We start from the raw sequence: 20,061 nt of genomic DNA, 5'->3' as shown, positions 1-20,061 counted from the left end.
CATATCTTGGAACAACGTTCCCACAGCACTCTATCACAGATGGTTTGGTATAATCGTAGAGAATTACATTAATTAACATTTAAAAAGTTGTCTGTTATAGTGTGTTATAAACCATTTATGAATTGCTAATATTGTGATTGTCAATGCTATTGCCATTTTGCCATTTCACAAATACTTTGGTCATGATTTATTGATGTTAAAATGCTACACACAACACGGATTAATGAGCCTCTTTTTTAACTCTGGGTCCGTTCACTGTCATCATGTCCCAGGAAGACGTAGAATGAGAAAAGATGAAAGACACAGAAAGTGAGAGACAGACGGTGCGAGATGAAGAGCTGCATGATGAGGAAGGATATCAGGCTTCATTGTCATTTCTTAGCATGGCAGAAAGGCAAAGATATGATATTTATTTATGCATGAATGCGCGCGTGTGTGTGTGTGTGTGTGTGTGTGTGTGTGTGTGCGTGTTATCACCTTGACCCGCTCTCCTTCGGGGGGGTCGGGCAGTTGGTCCACGCTGCGTTGGATGTCATCCAGCCAGGCCAGCAGGTCATGTGACTTCCTCCTGTACTGGTACCACTGGGGAGCGATGGCCAACGCCTTCCTGTTCCTCATCACACGCAGGTCCTGCGCACACACACACACACACACACACACACACACACACACACACACACACACACACACACAAAGAGATGCATCGTCTTAATTATTGAGCTTTAAAGGTAGCCAGGCTAGCTATTTTTATGCTAAGCTAAAGGGGTAGTTCTGATGTTTAGAAGTGGGTTCGTATGAGGTACTTATAACACCTTGGACACCTGTGTGATAAGTACTTTACGCACTAAACGAGCGTGGTATTGATCGTCTATGAGTCTCGCGTTACCTTGACAGTGTTGTACTTGCTGTTGAGCTGGTTGTGCTTCAGTCTGATCTGCTCTCTCTTGTCCTGATCAGGGACTCTCTTCTGTAGATTCTCGCCCTTCAAAAGTAACTCCTTCACTGCACCTTCCTCACAGTCCTACACAACACACACACACACACATGTTCAGTAGAGGTGCACACATAATATGAGAGAACGTCATTATCCTTTAGTGGGTGTGTGTGCGTGAGACCTTGTCCTCCTGGAAGTCCTCCTCCTTGAGGTTTTCCCCCTGCTTGGCCTCCTCCTCCAGGAGCTCCAGCCAGATCTGCGCTTCGCTGTGGTATTGCTCCAGCTCCTTGGCTGATGCTGCCGTCTGCCACGCGCACACACACACACACACACACACACACACACACACACACACACACACACACACACACACACACACACACACAAAGATACACAGGCGAACAGAGATGAAAAAAAGAAAGATCATTAGTGGCCAAGAGGAAGTAAATTTGTTCGGAGAGGTTGGAGCAGATTTAGTGAGAGTTAGAAGTAGATTTAGTGTGAGAGTTTGAAGTCTGTTAAGTGAGGGTTTAAAGTACATTTAGAATGAGAGTCTATTTAGTGAGACGTTGAAGTCAATTTAATGAGTTCTTAGTCTGTTTGGAGAGAGCTTGAAGTCAATTTATAGGAATAGTTGGATTATAAGAAACGATGAAAGACTCCATTTAAGTGTTTACACGAATTAGATGGTCTCAGACTGTGTGTGCTATTGCTGTTAGAGCTTCAGAATGACAGTGATCAGAGGGTACAGTACCAGTCCGGAGGCGATGCGCTGAGCGGTGGCGTCAAACCTCTGGTCGAGCTGCTCCACTTTGGGTCCCACCTGGGCCTGGCAGTTCTCCCCCCTGGTGGACATGAGGTCCTGCGCCAGAGCCCTCACCTCCTCCATCTTACCCCTGGTCAGCTCCAGCTCTGCACGCAACACCTGCAGGGCGCCGAGACGCAGAATGATATTTAGAAACACTCACAAAAGAACGTGAATGAGAATGCGTCTGTATCTTGCGGGACCTTCGCCTCGCTCGGAGGCCGTCCGACATCTGAGGATTCATCAGACACAGATGGCACACAAGAATGTATATACAAAGAATACAAAGAGAGACCTTGAGCACAGCGTCGTTGGGTCCCTGGCTGTCTATCTCGTCCATCTTTTTCTCTGCTCCGTCAATCCATCCGTTCACTTCCTTTATCTCTCCATCCAACTTCTGCATCTGCCGCTGGTAGTCCTGAGAGAGAGAGCGAGAGAGAGAGCGAGAGAGAGAGAGAGAGAGAGAGAGAGAGAGCATTTATTTCAATCTGCGACTCTTCTAATGGGTTATTTTTAGAGGTTTAATTTTAGCGCCGATAACAAAGACAAATCGTTTTTCTTCTTCTTTCTCTCACCAGCAGCAGGTTGAGCCATTCTTCTGCTCTCGACGTGACCGCGATCCAGTTGCAGCGCAGCAGGCTGACTTTGTCGTCCACCAGGCCCCCGTGGCCCCGCAGCACCGTCTTGAGGGCCTCTGCGAGGTCCACCACGGCCTGCAGCTGCGGCTGACGCCTCTCCGTCTCCCCGTGGATGGACTGACGACGGGAAAAAAAAAGGGCACAAGAGGGAGAGTTCAGAGACAAAATGTGACGACAGATGAAAAGCTTGAAGCTAATAAACGGCTGCCTGTTTTCCCTTGATAATAATAATATGTGTGTGTGTCGTACCTGCGCCCATGCCACCTCAGCCTCCAGGTCGCTGGGCATACCGTCCACAGCGGAGCGCCGGGTCAGCTCGGCGTCGGTGGCGGCGAGCCACTCCGTCAGCCCGTTCAGCTCCTTGCGTAGCTTCCTGGACAACTTCAGACTTTTCTCCAGCTCCAGTTTACTCTCAGTTACCTTACATAAAAAAAAAGGACAAATCCATATCTAAATCTGACCCCTGTGTGTGTGTGTGTGTGTGTGTGTGTGTGTGTGTGTGTGTGTGTGTGTGTGTGTGTGTGTGTGCGAGTTCTAACCTGCGAGCCGAGCTGGTTGTAGAGCAGCTTGAGGGCGGTCACCCTGTCGTCCAGATCTTTGGGCTGCTCCGTCTGCTGCTTCTGGACGATCTGTCTCCCTGTCTTTATCACCGTCTCCACCTCTCCTTTCACTTCACTCAGCACCTTGTACAACTTCTGTCACCCACAAAACACACACAACAAGGGGCTCAACACAGGATCACACCAACGTGTCCGTCCATCTGCCGCAGTAAACCCACCATGCACTGATCCAGCTGCGACTGCACCACGTCCTGCTCCACGCTGCGGATGTCCAGCACCCCCACCTGGCTTTTGACCCCGGCCAGCAATTGCTCGCACTCGGTCAGCCGGGCGTCGAAGTTCGCCGGCTTCTGGAAGAGCCGGAACTTCGTCCACACGTCGTTCAGCATTTTCTGTGAAAAGGAGACACATCTTGATGCGGGGTTCTTGAACTTTCATGGAGTCCTAGGTGTCTGAGAACACACTGGCCGTACATTTATACCATATGTGTGTATCTGTGTGTGGTACCTGGGTAAGGTCGATCTGTCCCTGGATCCTCGGGGACGGCTTCTTGTCCTGGTTCTTCTTCCTCATGTCCTCCAGGGCCGCTTCATGGTCGCTCAGCTCCGACTGGATTTTCTATCAAACGCATCAAAGTAACAGGTTATCTTTCATGAATGACAGCCAGCCAAAGTCTCATACTAAATTATGGTCAGAAATTTAGATCGGTCTGAAACGTGAAACTAAAGCTGCAGCGGCTTCATAGTGTACCTCCCTCTGCTGACCACAAGGTGGCAGGAGGCATCAAGGAGAGAGGAGAGGACGCTCAAAAGCTTTAATAACCTGTCAACCTCTCTCTCACTCGCTCACACACACACACACACACACACACACACACACACACACACACACACACACACACACACACACACACTTGGTCTCCGTCACCCCTCACTCTTTAAATATCAAGTGCCCTATAATCATATACGATCATCCACACCACTCTAATCCCATCATTATCTCATACTTGTGGTCTTCAAGGCACGTGGAATTATCTCTCAATCCCCTCCCTACACACTCTCTCTCTCTCTCTCTCTCTCTCTCTCTCACACACGTTTCAATCACTCATCCCATCCAGCGTGCCATCATTTCATGATACCGTCTGGAGGCTGTGTGTGTGTTTTGAAGAAGACAAAAAGACAGAGGCGCGCGTGTGTGTGTGTGTGTGTGTGTGTGTGTGTGTGTGTGTGTGTGTGTGTGTGCTCCTGCTGTTGGTGTCCAAAGCAGCTCCCGGCTTAATTAGGACCACAGAGAGAGAAAAGGAGCATTCGCCATTCTCTCTTGGGTTCCTTTGCATGCCCACACACACACACACACACACACACACACACACACACACACACACACACACACACACACACACTCGGAAGCACACATGGAAGATCTGTCTGGTGTATTTCCCCGCCGTCGTCTCTCTCGTCTCTCTCTGTGTAAGTCTGACCAGGCCAAAAGCATGACGTGACTGACATCTTCACTCTCAAATGCTGGTACTTTAAAAGAACGTCCAGACTTCCGTCCGATAAACGGGTGTCTGCCGGCTACCTGAGCCTCCTGCGGTATCTGCTGGGCGTCGATGTGGTCGGCCAGATACGCGGTGAGGTGGCGGTCGGTGTTGGCGAGCGAGTCCTGGATCTGCCTCAGCGTCTTGTCGTTCTCCTGGGCCCACTGGACGCTCTTCTCCAGCTCCTTCTGCCTGAGCGCCGCCTGGGAAAAAAAAACACACACATCACACCTCGTCAAACAACTGCATTCCGTCAGTCGGTCCCTCCTTCGGTACTGTCAAGCTGTCTTGCTGCTGGTTGATGGTGCAAATCTGCTGGCTCCTATTCTGGCAGTTTACAGTAAACCCACCTATCAAGCAAAGGGACATTTGAAATGAATCGATGAAGCTGCAAAACCAGCATTTTTAAGAGTTTTGAAGCTTTAATCCTTTTTTTTAAAAAAAAGAGCCGTTACTAACCTGTGTAGGTTGCAACAACTTTAACGCACACACTCACAACCCTCTTTTTACAAACACACACACACACACACACACACACACACACACACACACACACACACATCCTTCATGTACCCTCTTGAAGGACGGAATGCAGGGTTTCTCTCTCATGCCGCTTCTTTGAGACCGACCGCGTCAACGCCGCCGCCAACAACACACACAACCAACGCTCCTCTGACGGCTTGTCGGCGCCTGGCAACTACTGAAGTGTTTCCTGGTGGCTGCCTGCAAGATTAACTAGTAAACGGACCTATTACATCATGTGTGTGGTTACAGGTGAGCATGCTAAGCTCTTGCAGGAGGATAATGACTCTAAGTTTAGCCCTGAGCGTGTCTAACCCTTGTGTGTCACACACACACACACACACACACACACACACACACACACACACACACACACACACACACACACAGCTCCCCTCATGTCACCAGTGGACGTGTCTCAGCTGATAATGTATGAAATGAGAAGTCGAGGGAGATTAAATATTTAGACAAACATTGATAACAACCTTCCCCGTGGCGATCGACTCCATTTCCCCGGCAATTGTCGGCTCATGAATACATATTCTGATTAAACACTCCCTTATTACTTATTGCTCTCTCTGTCACACACACACGGCGCGTTGTGAACGAGAGAGATAGAGGATCGCTGCTTGCTTCACCGCCGTGCGTCGGAAAACGCCGCCGGCCGACGGCAGAGCGGCGAGCAAGCGTTCTCGGCAGACGGAGATACGAGACAAACATTCTTTTGTTTTTTTGGAATGCGCGGGATGGATTTATCGCCACATGAGTTTTAAAGTGGGGCGTTGATATAATGAGATTATGTACTTATTCTACTGTCTCGGCATTGACTCGGACCCCTGCGCTCCTTAGAACTCCATCTGATGCTGGGGAAGGGAGGACATTCATCCGTTTGACTCTTATCACACGTTTCTTTGGTTAACAAGTAGGAACTAGATATGAAACATGCTTCTTTGATGTCTAACTTGGATTTGAATGACATCGACTTTTTCTCAGTTAATCAGAATAGTGTCAATGTCGGGGGTTGCTGCTCCACAGCGACTCAAAGGAAGCCGTTATGAGACCTACCCACGGGTTTCTTTCCAAGCAAATACATGCACATCTTGACAAATTAAGCAATTTCGCTCTCTGTGTTGGAATAGAGGGATGTTATTCATCACTGGAGACGGTTATGGAACACATCGTGGCCTTATATACCAGGAATGTGGCCTGCCTGCTTCCTCTGTGAGGAGGGACCAGCATTTATAAAGATATTCTACAGCCGTCTGCATTTGTAGCGCGTGTCTCTGCATCGTTATTGCATATTCGTATGTGCTATTACATTAAGTTGGTGTTTTAAAGCAAAGTAAGAGCTAACTGTGTATGCTTTTAGACAACCATTGCTTTCTGCTGTGCCGTTAACAGACAGAACCTCATATTACTAGGATCAAGACATTTTCCTCTCAAGTCACAGTTTTCTTCAAACAGCGCTGATTTAGAAAATAAATAGATTCCCTCAGGTCAGAAGAAAAAACATTGAGGCAATATTTGTGTCTGTGTGTGTGTGTCTGTGTGTGTGTGTGTGTGTGTGTGTGTGTGTGTGTCTGTGTGTGTGTGTGCTTTCGCTCCTCCATCTGTCTTTGCAGAGATACTCACACACAGCCGCGTCCCGCCTCTGAGCTCCCCGTCCCCGTTATAGATGACCAACAAACAGGGCTCAGAGGCGGCCGGCCTCGCCCCACACGCACGCATGCCGACACACACACACACACACGCGCACGCACACGCACACACACACACACACACACACACACACACACACACACGACCAAAGGACACCAGCTCCTGTGATGCTTTCAAACGCACAGACGACACAAAAAATACCCCCAAAAAAGTGTGTCTCTCACACACACACACACACACACACACACTGTCTCTGATGGGTAGACAAACAAAGGGAGGCTTATCAGGCTGCAAGGAGAACATTAATCTGGTTCTATTGTGAGGGAGGATCAACCCAGCGGGCAATGAGTGTCTGTCTGTCTGTCTGTCTGTGTGTCTGTGTGTGTGTGTGTGTGTGTGTGTGTGTGTGTGTGTGTGTGTGTGTGTGTGTGTGTGTGTGTGTCTAATCTGTCACTGAGGATCACCACAGGAGGCTGAGAAGGTATTGCTGCCACTGATGGCGGCTTATGATGGCTAGAAGGAAGACGGAGGAGGACGTAGCGAGAGGAAGAGGACGAGGAGGAGGAGAGCGGAGAGGTGGAGAAGAAAGCGGGAGAAGTCGACGGGGTATGAAATAGGGCGAAGGGATATGGTGGAGAGGAAGATGACGAAGAAGTGCAAGAAGAAAAGGAAAGGTGTGATGAAGAGGAGGGCCAAGAAGGGCTATTTTCTTAATTAAATTGAAGACACAAATATGCACCTACTTTTGGCATTTTGGCAAAAACTTAAAATGGTTTAAAATGTTTCGCCAAAATATTTTCTGTCAAGCAACTAACTGATTAGTTGAGCTTCAAGAGGAGCAGGAAGAGAAAGTTCAAATCCGACGCACCAACACAAAAAGGTTTGATACCCAAACTCTGTGGAGCTTTTCGGGGAAATTATCAAGAGCAACTCCTTCATTTAAGAGGACGCCTGTGACCACAAGCATCTCCCTCTCAACAGACACATAAAGAGAAATATTAGTGTGAAATGTTGAACCATTATGAAAGGGTTGAGAGGAATTAAAACAATTTATAGAACTTCCTCTTAGTGAACAAATGATGTTTGGAATAGAGCCTTCAAACAGTGAATGGCGTATCCTTGGCTGCAGCAATAACATGAATTCTGCTTCAAAGTCTCTGAAAAGGTTTTGAAAGAAAAATCCCTTTCTGAACTTTTGCATTGAATGCTGCTGCAGCAGAGTAATGATTATGTTGTCAGACTTATATATATATATATATATATATATATATATTTGTCTTACCCTCGCCATGAGCTCATCCCATCGCGCGTTGAAAGCGTCCAGCTTCTGCTGTATTATTTCATCCAGAACGCCTCCGTCCATCAGCGTCTGGGCCAGCTCCCGAATCTGGTTCCTGTTGTCCTCCGGGTGCCGCAGAAGAACCTCTAGACTCTGACGACACAAAGCAAACACCGGCGTCACTGGAATCTATTTAACATCCAGGCCCTTTGGTGGCGTTGCCTTTTTACAAACAAACGTACTGTTCTTGCTCGCTGGGGAAAAGTATGTTGAAAATGATGCAGGGTACGAGTGTTAGCTGGTGACACGTAGAGGCTAATTAGACCTTGCTAGTCTCCACAAACACAGCTGAGTGGGCAATTATTTGCATTTTTTTTGCTGTTCTGTACAAAGTTAAATGAAAGCTGGTTGTTTAATCTCACCACATCCCTGGATGTAACGTCTATGGCGGTCTGCAAACGCAGTTTAAGCTAATTAACAGGTTGTGGTTAACACACGAGCCAGGAAGCCCTAATATCAAGATCCAGTGAAATCACTGGAACATTGGATTCACTTCCTTCTTTTTCTGTGTGTGTGACTGGATCTTTATGTTATTCCCTGGACATAAAGGGCCTCTGTAACTTAAAGCTGGCGTGTTCTATTCACTCGTCCTCACATCCAGGGCCTCCTGCAGCTCCTCCGCTCCTCCTTGGAGGTTTTCCGTCTCGTCCAGCTTCTGCTCCAGCTGGTCCAGGAAGGCGTTCTCCTGCTCCAGGTAGGAGAGCAGCTCACACCAACACGCCCACACCTCCTGCAGGGCATAATAACACACATGAAACCATCAGGAGGCAAAGACGGAGGCAGAGATTGAAAGGATTAGTGAATGGATCAATACAAGAAAAACTGAACAGACAGTCAGACTAGCAGTGAGAGCAGAATAGTGCAATCTCCTTTATCTTTCCTTATTCAGCACTGCTGCTTTGGCCGTCATATCAGCATCTGTTCAACGCCGACATTGTTGGACGGGTTTGTTTCCAGCAGCAGGAGCCTCTGTGCGGCTCAAGTGATTGAACTGGCTTCAGAAAGATTTCACACAAACGGACGAGTGCAGAGCTCTCTTCTGCACATGACGTCATGCTTTGCTCCACATCTCAGCACAGACGCCCATCGGTCAATAACCATTAACCAGAGTGCAAAAGCCACGATTTGTGGGTTCAAAACCTATTACAATATTGAAACGGCCAATAACATTAAATAATTGAATGCGATTAAACTATACTGCATAATTTATGTTTGAAAGTTGCATTGGAACACACAGCAGAAATGATGCCTTGTTTCTTTATGTACGTACTTTTTAAATGGGGGGGGGCACTTAGGGTATCAAATCTATCTTATCCAAAAGACACAGAGCCTTTGTAGTTGTTACGCCTCTTTTTGTTGTTTTGTGTCTCTTTGTAGTCATTTTGAGTCTCTTTGTAGTCATTTTGAGCCTCTTTGCAGTTGCTTTCTGTCTCTTTGTAGTCATAAAGTGTGTCTTTGTGGATGTTTTACCCCTTTTTCTAGATGTTTTGTGTCTTTATGTAGTCATTTAGAGTCGTCTTCGTAATTACTCCTCGTCTCTTTGTGGATGTTTTGCCCCTTCTCGTAGTCGTTGTCTCTTTGTGTCTCTTTGCAGCTGCTTTGCACCTCTTTGTAGTTGTTTTGGTCTCATTGTAGTCTTTCGTCTCAGTCGTTTTATGTTGGAGTATGCTCGTGCGCACCAGCTAGTCAGGCTTTCGGCGAGTGCCAACCAGATTTTACTGTGCATGTGTTGCACCCCAACGACATGACGCGTGCCGTCTCCTCTTTTAGCTCTGCAGAGGAAATGGTCCAATCAACACCAAATGATCACAGAGAAGACCGATAAAAGTTCACACCTCCAGAGTTTTACACTTCCCATCCAGCCGGCTGCACAGGCGCTGGTAGTTCGCCGTCAGCACATCCAATTCGGACCGCAGGGCGTCATGGGCCGTGGGCGGAGCCTTGGCGATGAAACTGTTGACGCTGTCGGTCAGGAGTTTGACCTTTAGCTCCTTGGAGTGGACCTCCTCCTGAGCCCTCTGATAGAGAGAGACAGAGTACATGAATGAGTGACGTTTGTCAGAGTTGAACAGGTTGCTGGAGGCACTTTGGGCGCGACAACAAGCCTCGTCATGTCGATGAAACTCTCAAAAGTCATCTGGAAGGTGAGAGAAGAGAGAGACAGGTGGCAGGAGAACAGAAGAAGAGAGGGAGAGGGCTTAATGGACGGAGGCATGGATGCACAAACAAATGATTCAATGTGTCTTCTGTTGACAAAGCCACCTGTAAAGAGACAGAGAGAGCAAGTAAGCCAACGAATCAATGAATGACGGAGTGGAGCTAATGCTTTCCCAAACGAGGGAGGGAAGGAGGGAGGAACAGGAGACGGGGGGGGATTAGAGTGAACAGAGTTTCTTTTAAGCTTGGAGCAGAAAGGAGGGAGTAGAGGAAGATTAGCAAGAGTGAAATCAATTTTTAATTTTCAACTTGACTCTCAAGGAAACTTTTTCGAGGGGGGGGGGGGGGTTGGGTGAATGGAAGGGGACTACTATTGCCAAGGCTTTTGGGTAAATCACAAAGCAAATGCATTTACATCACAAATACATCGCATTAAAGTTATGAAAGCTAAAAAGAAAAAAGGCACAGCAGAGAAAATGAGGGAAAGAGAGAAAGAGAGAGAGAGAGAGAGAGAGAGAGGAAGAGAGCTGGTTTTTAACTTCAACAATGGAAAGAGAGTGAGGCAGACGGGGGCGTTATCGACCTGGAATTAACCAGGATCAAAAGAGAGTCAGTCGGATCGGGGCCTCCACTGTGAATACAGAGAAGACCGAGATCAGGATCTCCCCGAAAAAAGGCCACGATGTGAACAAAACCAGGGCTCCACATAAATCACACAGAGCCAGGAACCCCAAATACTGTAGAAGAAAAAGTATAAATTTAGCTTCACTTTCTACAGACGGATTTACACAAAAAAATGTAAGAAATATCTTTAACTGTACAACAATTCAGTTCATCTCAATTCATTTTCGTGTTGTTGGGAATCTATCTATGCCTGTGAATCACTGAACATAAAATAATAATTATGGATGTCCGGTTGAAGCGCATACCTTGAGCTCCTCCACGGCCTTGCGCAGCTCCTCTGGCGTCTTGTACGTGAAGTCTCTCTCCAGGTAGTCCTCCTCGGCCTGGTTGATCCACTCCTGCATCTCCTGCATCTCCTTCCTCAGAGCCATGGTCTTATCGAGGCCGCCTTTCAGAGCGGACTTCTTAGCGTAGGCCTGGACGGAGGGAGAGGAGAACACTCAGCGCCGTGCGGACCGTGAGAGCGGGGAGCCGCACACCCTCCGGATGAAGGTCACGCACCTGTTTGCAGACGTTCTCCCACTGGCCGTTGAGCTCGTCCAGTTCTTTCTGGATGTGGACGGCGAACGGCGGCTCGGCCTCTTTCTTCAGGTACAGGCCCACTTCATTTATGCCGTTGACACTGGGTTGGATGGTGTGGATGTCGTTCACCAGAGCCTGGCCAATCAGAAGGCAGGGCCGCGGTTACACAGCTAGAACTATGAAACACTTCAGAGTGGTGTATTTTGGTCTTAATGAGATATCTGCGGTTCAATTTCTTTAGAAGTAGTCATGAAAAAGATGTTTTTCTGCAAATTTTCAATTTCCTTTCCATCTCCTAGAAGGATATCTGATAGACTCTTGGATATTTTATGAACTCTAAGAGTTATTTGATGAATTATCAGGGTCATTTTTTTTTTCATCCCAGGAACATTGTACTTCTATCCACTCTGTACAAACCATTCTCAACCTTTTAATCAAGCTGCATTAGGATTGGGTTCGTGCTGGGGACCCTTGAGGTGATCCCTGACCACCCAGCCAGACCAGCCGGACCGAAAGATCTTGAACCTTGAAGTAATGTCACGACGCATGGCGTCCTCACCGTGCACTGCTCCAACTGTTTCTCCAGAGCTTCAGAGTCTCCCAGCGCTGGCCATTCCTCGTTCAGGAACACATCCACATCTGCCATCCACTTCTTCAAAGTCTTTACGTCATTCTGGTGGCGAGACAAAAAAAAAAAAACGGGTATTGAAATGAAGACATTCCCACCAACAGATCAAGTCCCGTATCACATGATTATTAAATACTCCGTCTCACCTCAAACTGCAACAGCTTGGCCATGAGCTCTTGGATTCTCTGGGCGTTGTCCGTCAGCGTGGTGCCAAGTCGTCTCCAACGGGCCATGATGGACTCCATCTCGATGCGGTACCTACAGAAAATAACAGAAGCGGATTAATTATTATTCCTGTTTAGACCATTTCCTTTGCATTTCCTGCATTGATTCGACGGTGTTTTACAACGATCAGCGGTAAAATGATTGTTTCTGTCAACGGAGTCCGGTGACTTTGAGGAGAGCATATAACAGCTGTTCCCTTTCAAATCTCACTCAGTGAATTGAGGGTTTATTTCAACCAAACCAGAGTTGGTGACTGTTGGAACAGTGGAGAAGACAAACCATTTTGATTCGTTGCATTTTGTGTCTGGCTTTATGTTCCATATCTTACTTCTGGCAGATGTCTGGTGGAGCTTTCTGGAAGACCTGCTCCACGGCTGAGGTCAGGTAGTCCACTTCCCCCTGGTGTTCAGCCAGAGCCACCTGGAGGGCCTTGAGGGGTTGAGAGAGACACAGTAGAAATAAGGCGGGGCGAAGAGAAGAAGTACAAGTCAGAAGAGCTTTTTTGGCCACTTGTTTTTGCCATGTGTTCACCACACAGGTGAACCACAACAATCCTCACGCCTGTAAGTAGAAACCGAGCAGGAAACTCACATCCACATGTGATGTATGTGATCTATCATGTGTGCTCGCACGCTTCATGTAAATGCCATGAAGCCATGCTATGGGCGAAAAAAAAAAAAATCATTTTAATAGCTCGTCTGTTACATCGCACAGTATTGAGCCGGGTAAAATGGGAGCGTGAAGGATGACGAGCATGAGAGGCTCTGGCGCTGCCGCTGTGAACGTTTTGTAACGAAAGCCTTTTCACACTATTGCCTTCTGCTTCCACTGCGGTGCAGGGTGAATGACAAGTGCATAGGTGAGGGAATTCCCGGTGAACTTTCGGTGGGTTGCAGCGGAACTTTTTGGGCAAGAAAGCCTCCGTTCACACCGAGGTGGCTCAGAGGCTTAGCTTAGCTCAGCGCAAGCCCAGCCCCCTGGACAGGACATCCGTCAGTTACTATGGCTTACCCACAATCCATCTGCTGCAACAATGAATCCCAAGCAAGGAGGCAATAGAGGCGTTTTTTTGCTCTATGTTTTAGTTTTTTTTCCTTTCTTTTCTCCTCCTCCGGATTCATATCCAGCACATGGACGAGCCTCCTTCTATCACTGACTCACTTTTGAGATGTAAATCCCAGCTGTAGCCGACTTAATCCAACGCATTTAACTTTAAACAAACGGCTGGTGCTGATTCTAAACTAACTATAAATAGTTAATAAAGTTAAATCATGAACCTGATAAGACAACGCTTTATCTGGAGGGTTGTGACTCCTGAGATTGATGTGTCTGTTTTGAACATTCTAACCCCCGTCCCTGAAAAAATGACTAAAATAATATACGCATATGAATCAGGAACAGCTCCTCCACCATGAGGCCTATATGCATACATCGGGTTTCCTTTGAAAGGTAAGAAGCAAAAGGAATATGAATCAACTGTAAGTAAACTATCTATATTACCATTCCAGAGAAAATGGAGACGCTATGAAGGAAAAGATACGATATTTATCCTCGCCTTGTATAAAATCCATATTTCAGAGGTATTATCGCCATTAAAATTAAGATCAAGACTGAATTTCTTCTCACCATAAGATGTAATAACACTTAAATTATAGGTGATTGAATGCTGCATTATTAATCATCTGTCACTTACTTCAAACAATCGGGGCTGTCTTTAGTTCCCATCTGACGGGAACGCTCATTATTTTAATGAATAAAGTAGAGAGAGGTGATACTATCAGCTGGGTGAAGCGTTGCCGACCACACGTGTGTGTGTGTGTGTGTGTGTGTGTGTGTGTGTGTGTGTGTGTGAGCGGAAGTCTCAATGAGTGACGAGAGAAGAGTGTCGTGCTGAAAATGAATGACAACTCATCAGTATGCAGAAGGAATTCCTAATGATTATCTACAATCCACTTTAATTAATCTCAGTCTACAAGGCTTGATTACGCTGCTATGCTACAAGACCATTATCAGGTTTAAAGAGGGTGCGCACACACACACACACACACACACACACACACAAACTTGACTTAAGTTGAAGATAGAAATCAACACTTCTAAAAACAAAGTGATAAAAAACAACAGAAGTCCTTGTATTCTTTTGACTAGTTAGACAGATTAACATTGACACAGTGAAAAATGTCTCTGTGTGTGTGTGTGTGTGTGTGTGTGTGTGCGCGCGCTCTATTTATATGCGTACTGACACACACTGCGCTGGGATTTGTGTGTGTGTCAGTAGGTAGATATTGTGATAAACAGAGGCACTGATTTGCTCCACTGGGATTTCGTTCGCCCGCCTCTCATAATTGCAGAGTTGTAGACACACACACACACACACACACACACACACACACACACCGACAGCAGAGCAGCTCTGGCCTCACACTCCGCATGTTGAGCAGTCTGGCTTCATACAGATCACGGATCGTCTCTGCTTGTGTTCAGGTGTGTGAAGGTAGAGAGGAGCTCTATGAACGAGGATTCTATCAGCATCTCGGCTCTTTAATGACAGGAATTCACTCTCAAAACCAGGACATGATATAGAGATGGATTATTGAAAATTGTAAACTAATATCCATCAACCAACCGCAACAAATATTGCATTCAAAATATTGTTTTCCCTAGAACTATATATTTTTTTTAAATCGCAAAATATCGCCTTGCTGACAGTATTGCAATACTAAATTGTATACATATGTACATATATATATATATATATATATATATATATATATATATATACACTATAATAAAAAAGTGCTCCATTGTTGCTTTACAAGCCTCTCTGTTGCATGTATTCGTAGAACTTGACAATGTAGTATAAGAGATGATGTACTCGTATTAATATTCTATCTCTCATATTGTTCCTGCTTGTTTATGTTCTATTTCTTAGGCTGACTTTGCAACATCTGTCCAGGGACTACAGATGAAAAACTCTAACGACTGAATTTCATGTATTGTGTATCAATAAATGATCCTTAAATCAGGTGCACCTACATGAACGTGTTATCAACAAATGTCCCGACCAAATAAAGCAATAATAGATGAATGTCCTGGCGTATCAGATGATGTCATTGGTGGGCATGAATCAGAGTCTTGGTGCCATCTGTTTCCTCTCCCTTCCTTATCCTTTAAAAGAGCGCTGCTTTGGCAGTTTGGCATCGCCAGTGGCCATATAACTTTACTACTCATAGTAAAAAGTGATTACAGTGTTATACAGTCCCACAGCATTATAGACCCAGCATCATTTTGGCATTTATTGGAATTTGTATATACCGACCTAACAGCATAATTACCTGTGATTCATCGGTGCCATTACACTTACCTCCAACATTACATTACAGAATACTAGCCCTGAAAAGTTCACTTGTTCCGCTTTTGAAGCGATGTAAACAAGTGAAACTGTTTTAAAATGATACGCCGTGGGTGAAGTTGAAGCACTTGAGGAGTTGAGCACTGAAAGGCCTGAAAGTATCGGTCGAAGTTCCAGCATTGAACGGAGTTGAAGTGGCAGTTGAAGTTAAAGAGATGAAACTACGGATGTTCCCGACAACTCATTTCCCCGACGTTAAAACAGAAGTTCAAATATAAAACACCAACAAGTACTTCTGCTGCCGACTAGTGGGAGTAACAATGTTTAATCAACTAGTCGACTCATCGCGAGTTAATATGTGAGTGGAAGGTTAATCACTTCAATGACCTGAAAACAGTTGAAGTGTAAAATCATAGAGGATGTATATATAAGGAGTAAGATAGGAGAGCAGTTTAAATGTCAATTGAAGTGTAAATACCAGAAGCAGTTCACAAAATGAAAGCAGTTGAACTGTGAGTTGAAGAGACGATTGCTTCTGAAATGCCAGTGTATGTGTGTGTGCTACTTGAAATTTCAGATGAGTCAAATCTAAAAGCAGTTGCACTGTGCGGGTTGGCGAGATGAATGCATTTGAAGCGTCAGTTGATGGGAGAGCACTGAAAGGAATCGAGGAGCGATTTGATGACGGATGCAGTTGACGCTTCAATCGAGATGAAGGCTGTCGATGTGTAAGCACTGAACACAAGCGTGAGTGAAAGTGTAAGCAATGGAAGCGAGAAAGGTATGAAAGAGTACGGAAAAAAAGATGAATTAAAGTGTGAAATTATTGATGTTATGAATGTGTGTGTGTGTGTGTGTGTGTGTGTGTGTGTGTGTGTGTGTTTACCTGGACGTCCTTCTGTCTCTGCTCCATCACAGGATACTCTGTGACGGCCGTAGATGGAATGGCCAGCTTGGCCTCGCACTGCTGTAACCATGCCAACAGTGTCGATATGGTTTCCTTATAGCGAGCCGGCGGCAAACTCTCCAAAACTGCAGAGACAGAGAGGCCGTCAGGGCAAATGACACTTTTTACTTTAATATTGGAGCAAATGCAGAAATAGCAGCCTGAATACACATTTCATAATTACAAGTCTTCCAACCCGCAGTGAGGAAACCGGCCGGTGCTGCCGTGCTGGGTGGTTATGGGAAAGTTTGTCTTTCTGAACGCATTCATAATTCATTTCAATATTTTTTGTATTCACCCGTCTGTCTGACTTTTCTACACTCAAAGAGATAATTTGTCCTCTTTTGTCACGTTAAAGTTAACAGTTGGAAAGAAGCCATTGAGGAACAAAAAGCCTCTTTTGCGGGTAAAGTGCTCTACATCGCTTCGACTCGGTTGAAGTGCACCGGTTGACACCCTGCCTTCTTTTTGACAGGCTGACAAGCTGGGCTGGAATTTCTGGTATTGTCCTGAACTGTTCTGGGCTTCTACATACAGTGATATCGCTTCCTTGGCCAATATTAGGTTTGAAGTGCTTCATGCGACCTTTGGGCCCGATTATGTTCTCTCTATATATTCTTACCTGGGTAATATAAACGCTATTGTGACTAATTTATTCTTTTGTTACTGAACAGATTTCCACATCATTTTGGACATACATTCAAGGTCGCCAGATGACAAACCCTACAGACAGGCATCCACTGCTAACATGCTGAACAAAGATGGCGAACATTTTCAACCTGCTAAACATGTTGTCTGTCAGCCTCTCTCTCTCTCTCTCTCTCGATGTCATATCTCGTTGCTATATTTCTTTGTTTTCTCATTTACTTCCATCATTCTCTTCCTCTTTAATGCAAATAGCTTCCTGCTCTCATTTTGTCTCAGCGACTGTCTGATTTAGTCGCGCCGTCGTCTCTTTTTCAGTCTCGCCGTCGTCGTTTTCACAGAGAGCGTCTTCATAAACACGGTGAGAGTAGCGCTGCAAATTGGACCAAATGACTCGTCCTCACTAGTTGCTCACCGTGGAGACGGGTAAATGGATGGAACCGCACGGTCGAGCGTTTACTCACTGCTCAGATGAGTCAATCCAGCTCTGAAACTGACACGTCCGACACTTAACCCTACAGGGCGACCTAGAAAGCTATTTGTATGTGTGTGTCTTCTCAATGGAATGTAAGAAGGGATGAACACTAAAGGGTTAACTCAAACTGGTACCAGGGGTCCTGATCTGTCAGAACCGTAATAATGATTCAAATGCAAAGCAAGTGGAAACCAGTAACGGTTGTGGAGCTTTTCTGCTCAGCAAGCATTTTTATTGTTTATATCCAAAACTCAAGATTCAGAATACATTGAGAAGATAAGGGGGGCATTTTTCTAGGTTCCTTTTTTTTTTTGGAAGAAGAATATTTTACTTTTTGGGCGTGTTGTTTGTTGTTGCAATGCTCATTTTGGCCACAAGAGGCTGACGTGCGCCTCCACCCCATGTAATAAACAGACCCTTTTATAGGTTGTGAACCATGTACAAAACGTCAAACACCGTGACATACAGACTCAACATCTTGATTGTTATTAACGCCATTGGCTCTGATGATAAACATAGATAAGTATATAACACACCGTCACAAGACCATGATGCTTTTGGAAAGAGTCCGGTTAGCCGTTTCTCCCCGTTTCAGTCTTTAGCTGCTGGCTCCAGCTACATACCTTTAGTACAGACAGAGTGGCGTCAACCTTCTTATCTTTCTCCTCTACAAGAAAGGGAATTCTCCAAAACTACAGTTTGTTATTGTGAGCTAGCCACTGGTTGCAAATAGCCAATGGGTAGTTTTTTTGGGGGGGGGGTTGTCATGAGGCATAATGGAGAGTCTGGTTAAAGCTTTTGCTTTGCCGTTTCAGATGATTGTTGCAATTCGTTTTTCGTGTTCTTAAAAAGGCTTTTCATAGTGAAGAGAACGGTTGACTTTCAGCCTGTAATATCAGCATCACAGCACAATGAGGGATGTTTCCTGGCAGATTGATTTGATTTCTACGATACGCCACGCTGTGAATGCTTTGTGGCGGTAATTGGAGAGCAGATCGTATGGAATCATCCCCGCATCTACCCACGCTGAGAGACGTCGCTGTAGGCCGCAGATCTCAAAGCATTCGCTCCGTTTTCCAACAACCACGACGAGTGCGTCCGTGCTGAATGCTGGGCGGCTGCTGCTGCTGCTGTTGTGGGTGGGGACATTTGCCACTCTGAATCTGTCTGATGCGGTGTGTGTGTGTGTGTGTGTGTGTGTGTGTGTGTGTGTGTGTGTGTGTGTGTGTGTGTGTGTGTGTGTGTGTGTGGGCTACAGCGGGCTGTCAAGGCCGCCTTTCAGCAGCGGGAATCTGAACACTTGTACATCCTCTAAAGAGCTGGATCCAGAGTCCTACACAGGAAACCGGTGATTTATAGCTTTAAAAAGGTTAGCAACTCAAAACCCTACACATCAATATGAAGCCATATAACCACACTTCTAACGTAATGCTGTTTGGTGAGAACTTCAGTATTTTGTTCGTGAAGTTGTTTGAAGAGGGCCTGTCTTTTAATCTTTTATTGAATATGTAATTAAACTCTTTCCGGAGTATTAAAGAGCTGAAATCACAGAGCGTGATACTTTAAAGTCCTCTGACATATTGTTTAAACACATTTGCTTTAGTTTGGAATGGATTGTAGGATAGTTAATTTTTATCTGGCAATTGAAATGCCTTGTTTCATAAAATGCTCAGACTTTTACTATTTTTTTTCCCAGAGAACTTTTACATCCATTTAGATAAATCATCACGTGAAGTTCATTGTTTAACATCTCGAGGGCAGCCAGTCTGTAAGTCTGCTGTCATTTGTCATCCAACGATGCAGCGATCTGCCTACAAAGATGAAATACTTGGTATTAAACTTAATGTATCAGTGGGTACCTGCTGCATACTAATATGATCAATTGTTCCTCCAGGAACAAGGCTGTCTTGAGGAAAAACAACAGAAAGGTCCTGAACGGAGTCAACTCTGGTTTTTAAAGGGTTAATGTTCATTTCTTATTGACTTTCAGTGGTTTAATAATAGTATTGAGGCATCGGTGTGTGCCAATATATCAGCAGGCAAGTGTATTGTCATAAGTGATAAGAATGATGTCCAAAAATAAGACCCATGTCTTTAAAAAAAAGAAATAAAGACACTTAAAACGTCTCTCCTCTCTCACCCATGTGTAGCTGCCTCTCTCTCGCCCTCAGATCCTCCAGGACCTTGTTGTAGTGCTCTTTGAAGGCGTCGATGTCGGCGTCCAGGAAGGCTGACGGGTCCTCCTCCCCTTCCTTCTCCTCTTTCAGCTCCTTCAGCTGCTTCTCCAGAAGGTCCACCTGGGGCTGCAGGGAGGCCAGGCGAGCCACCTCCTCCTGCCAGGACAAGGACAAGGACAAGGACAAGGACAAGGGTCACATCACGGATGAACCGACAGGGCATGACTTTGTTGTTACTGTGGACATTTTGCTC

General features: G+C 45.7%; 1 protein-coding gene across 3 annotated transcripts in view; it reads right to left on the bottom strand.

The window, feature by feature from the left end:
* The window catches only part of dmd (dystrophin), a 105,753-nt gene that overhangs the window by 50,445 nt on the left and 35,247 nt on the right, over positions 1 to 20,061 (bottom strand). For all 3 annotated transcript variants that reach the window (XM_068719285.1, XM_068719286.1, XM_068719287.1), the window contains exons 20-40: positions 19,772 to 19,964; positions 16,452 to 16,597; positions 12,542 to 12,642; positions 12,135 to 12,246; positions 11,920 to 12,033; positions 11,340 to 11,495; positions 11,084 to 11,254; positions 9,833 to 10,015; positions 8,593 to 8,727; positions 7,941 to 8,090; positions 4,519 to 4,680; positions 3,445 to 3,555; positions 3,156 to 3,329; positions 2,917 to 3,072; positions 2,627 to 2,797; positions 2,315 to 2,494; positions 2,035 to 2,157; positions 1,689 to 1,859; positions 1,116 to 1,238; positions 887 to 1,021; positions 478 to 630 (exon numbers count right to left, since the gene is read on the bottom strand). In XM_068719285.1, coding sequence (XP_068575386.1) covers positions 478 to 630; positions 887 to 1,021; positions 1,116 to 1,238; positions 1,689 to 1,859; positions 2,035 to 2,157; positions 2,315 to 2,494; positions 2,627 to 2,797; positions 2,917 to 3,072; positions 3,156 to 3,329; positions 3,445 to 3,555; positions 4,519 to 4,680; positions 7,941 to 8,090; positions 8,593 to 8,727; positions 9,833 to 10,015; positions 11,084 to 11,254; positions 11,340 to 11,495; positions 11,920 to 12,033; positions 12,135 to 12,246; positions 12,542 to 12,642; positions 16,452 to 16,597; positions 19,772 to 19,964 — 3,120 coding nt within the window. The remainder of the gene's footprint in view (positions 1 to 477; positions 631 to 886; positions 1,022 to 1,115; positions 1,239 to 1,688; positions 1,860 to 2,034; positions 2,158 to 2,314; positions 2,495 to 2,626; positions 2,798 to 2,916; positions 3,073 to 3,155; positions 3,330 to 3,444; positions 3,556 to 4,518; positions 4,681 to 7,940; positions 8,091 to 8,592; positions 8,728 to 9,832; positions 10,016 to 11,083; positions 11,255 to 11,339; positions 11,496 to 11,919; positions 12,034 to 12,134; positions 12,247 to 12,541; positions 12,643 to 16,451; positions 16,598 to 19,771; positions 19,965 to 20,061) is intronic.

Source organism: Cebidichthys violaceus, unplaced genomic scaffold (assembly GCF_023349555.1).
Source record: "Cebidichthys violaceus isolate CVI_PGR_0920_01 unplaced genomic scaffold, fCebVio1.0.p SCAF_24, whole genome shotgun sequence".
Taxonomy (NCBI): Eukaryota; Metazoa; Chordata; class Actinopteri; order Perciformes; family Stichaeidae; genus Cebidichthys; species Cebidichthys violaceus.
The sequence above is the reverse complement of the archived record's forward strand: the minus strand, read 5'-3'. Positions and strand labels throughout refer to the sequence as shown.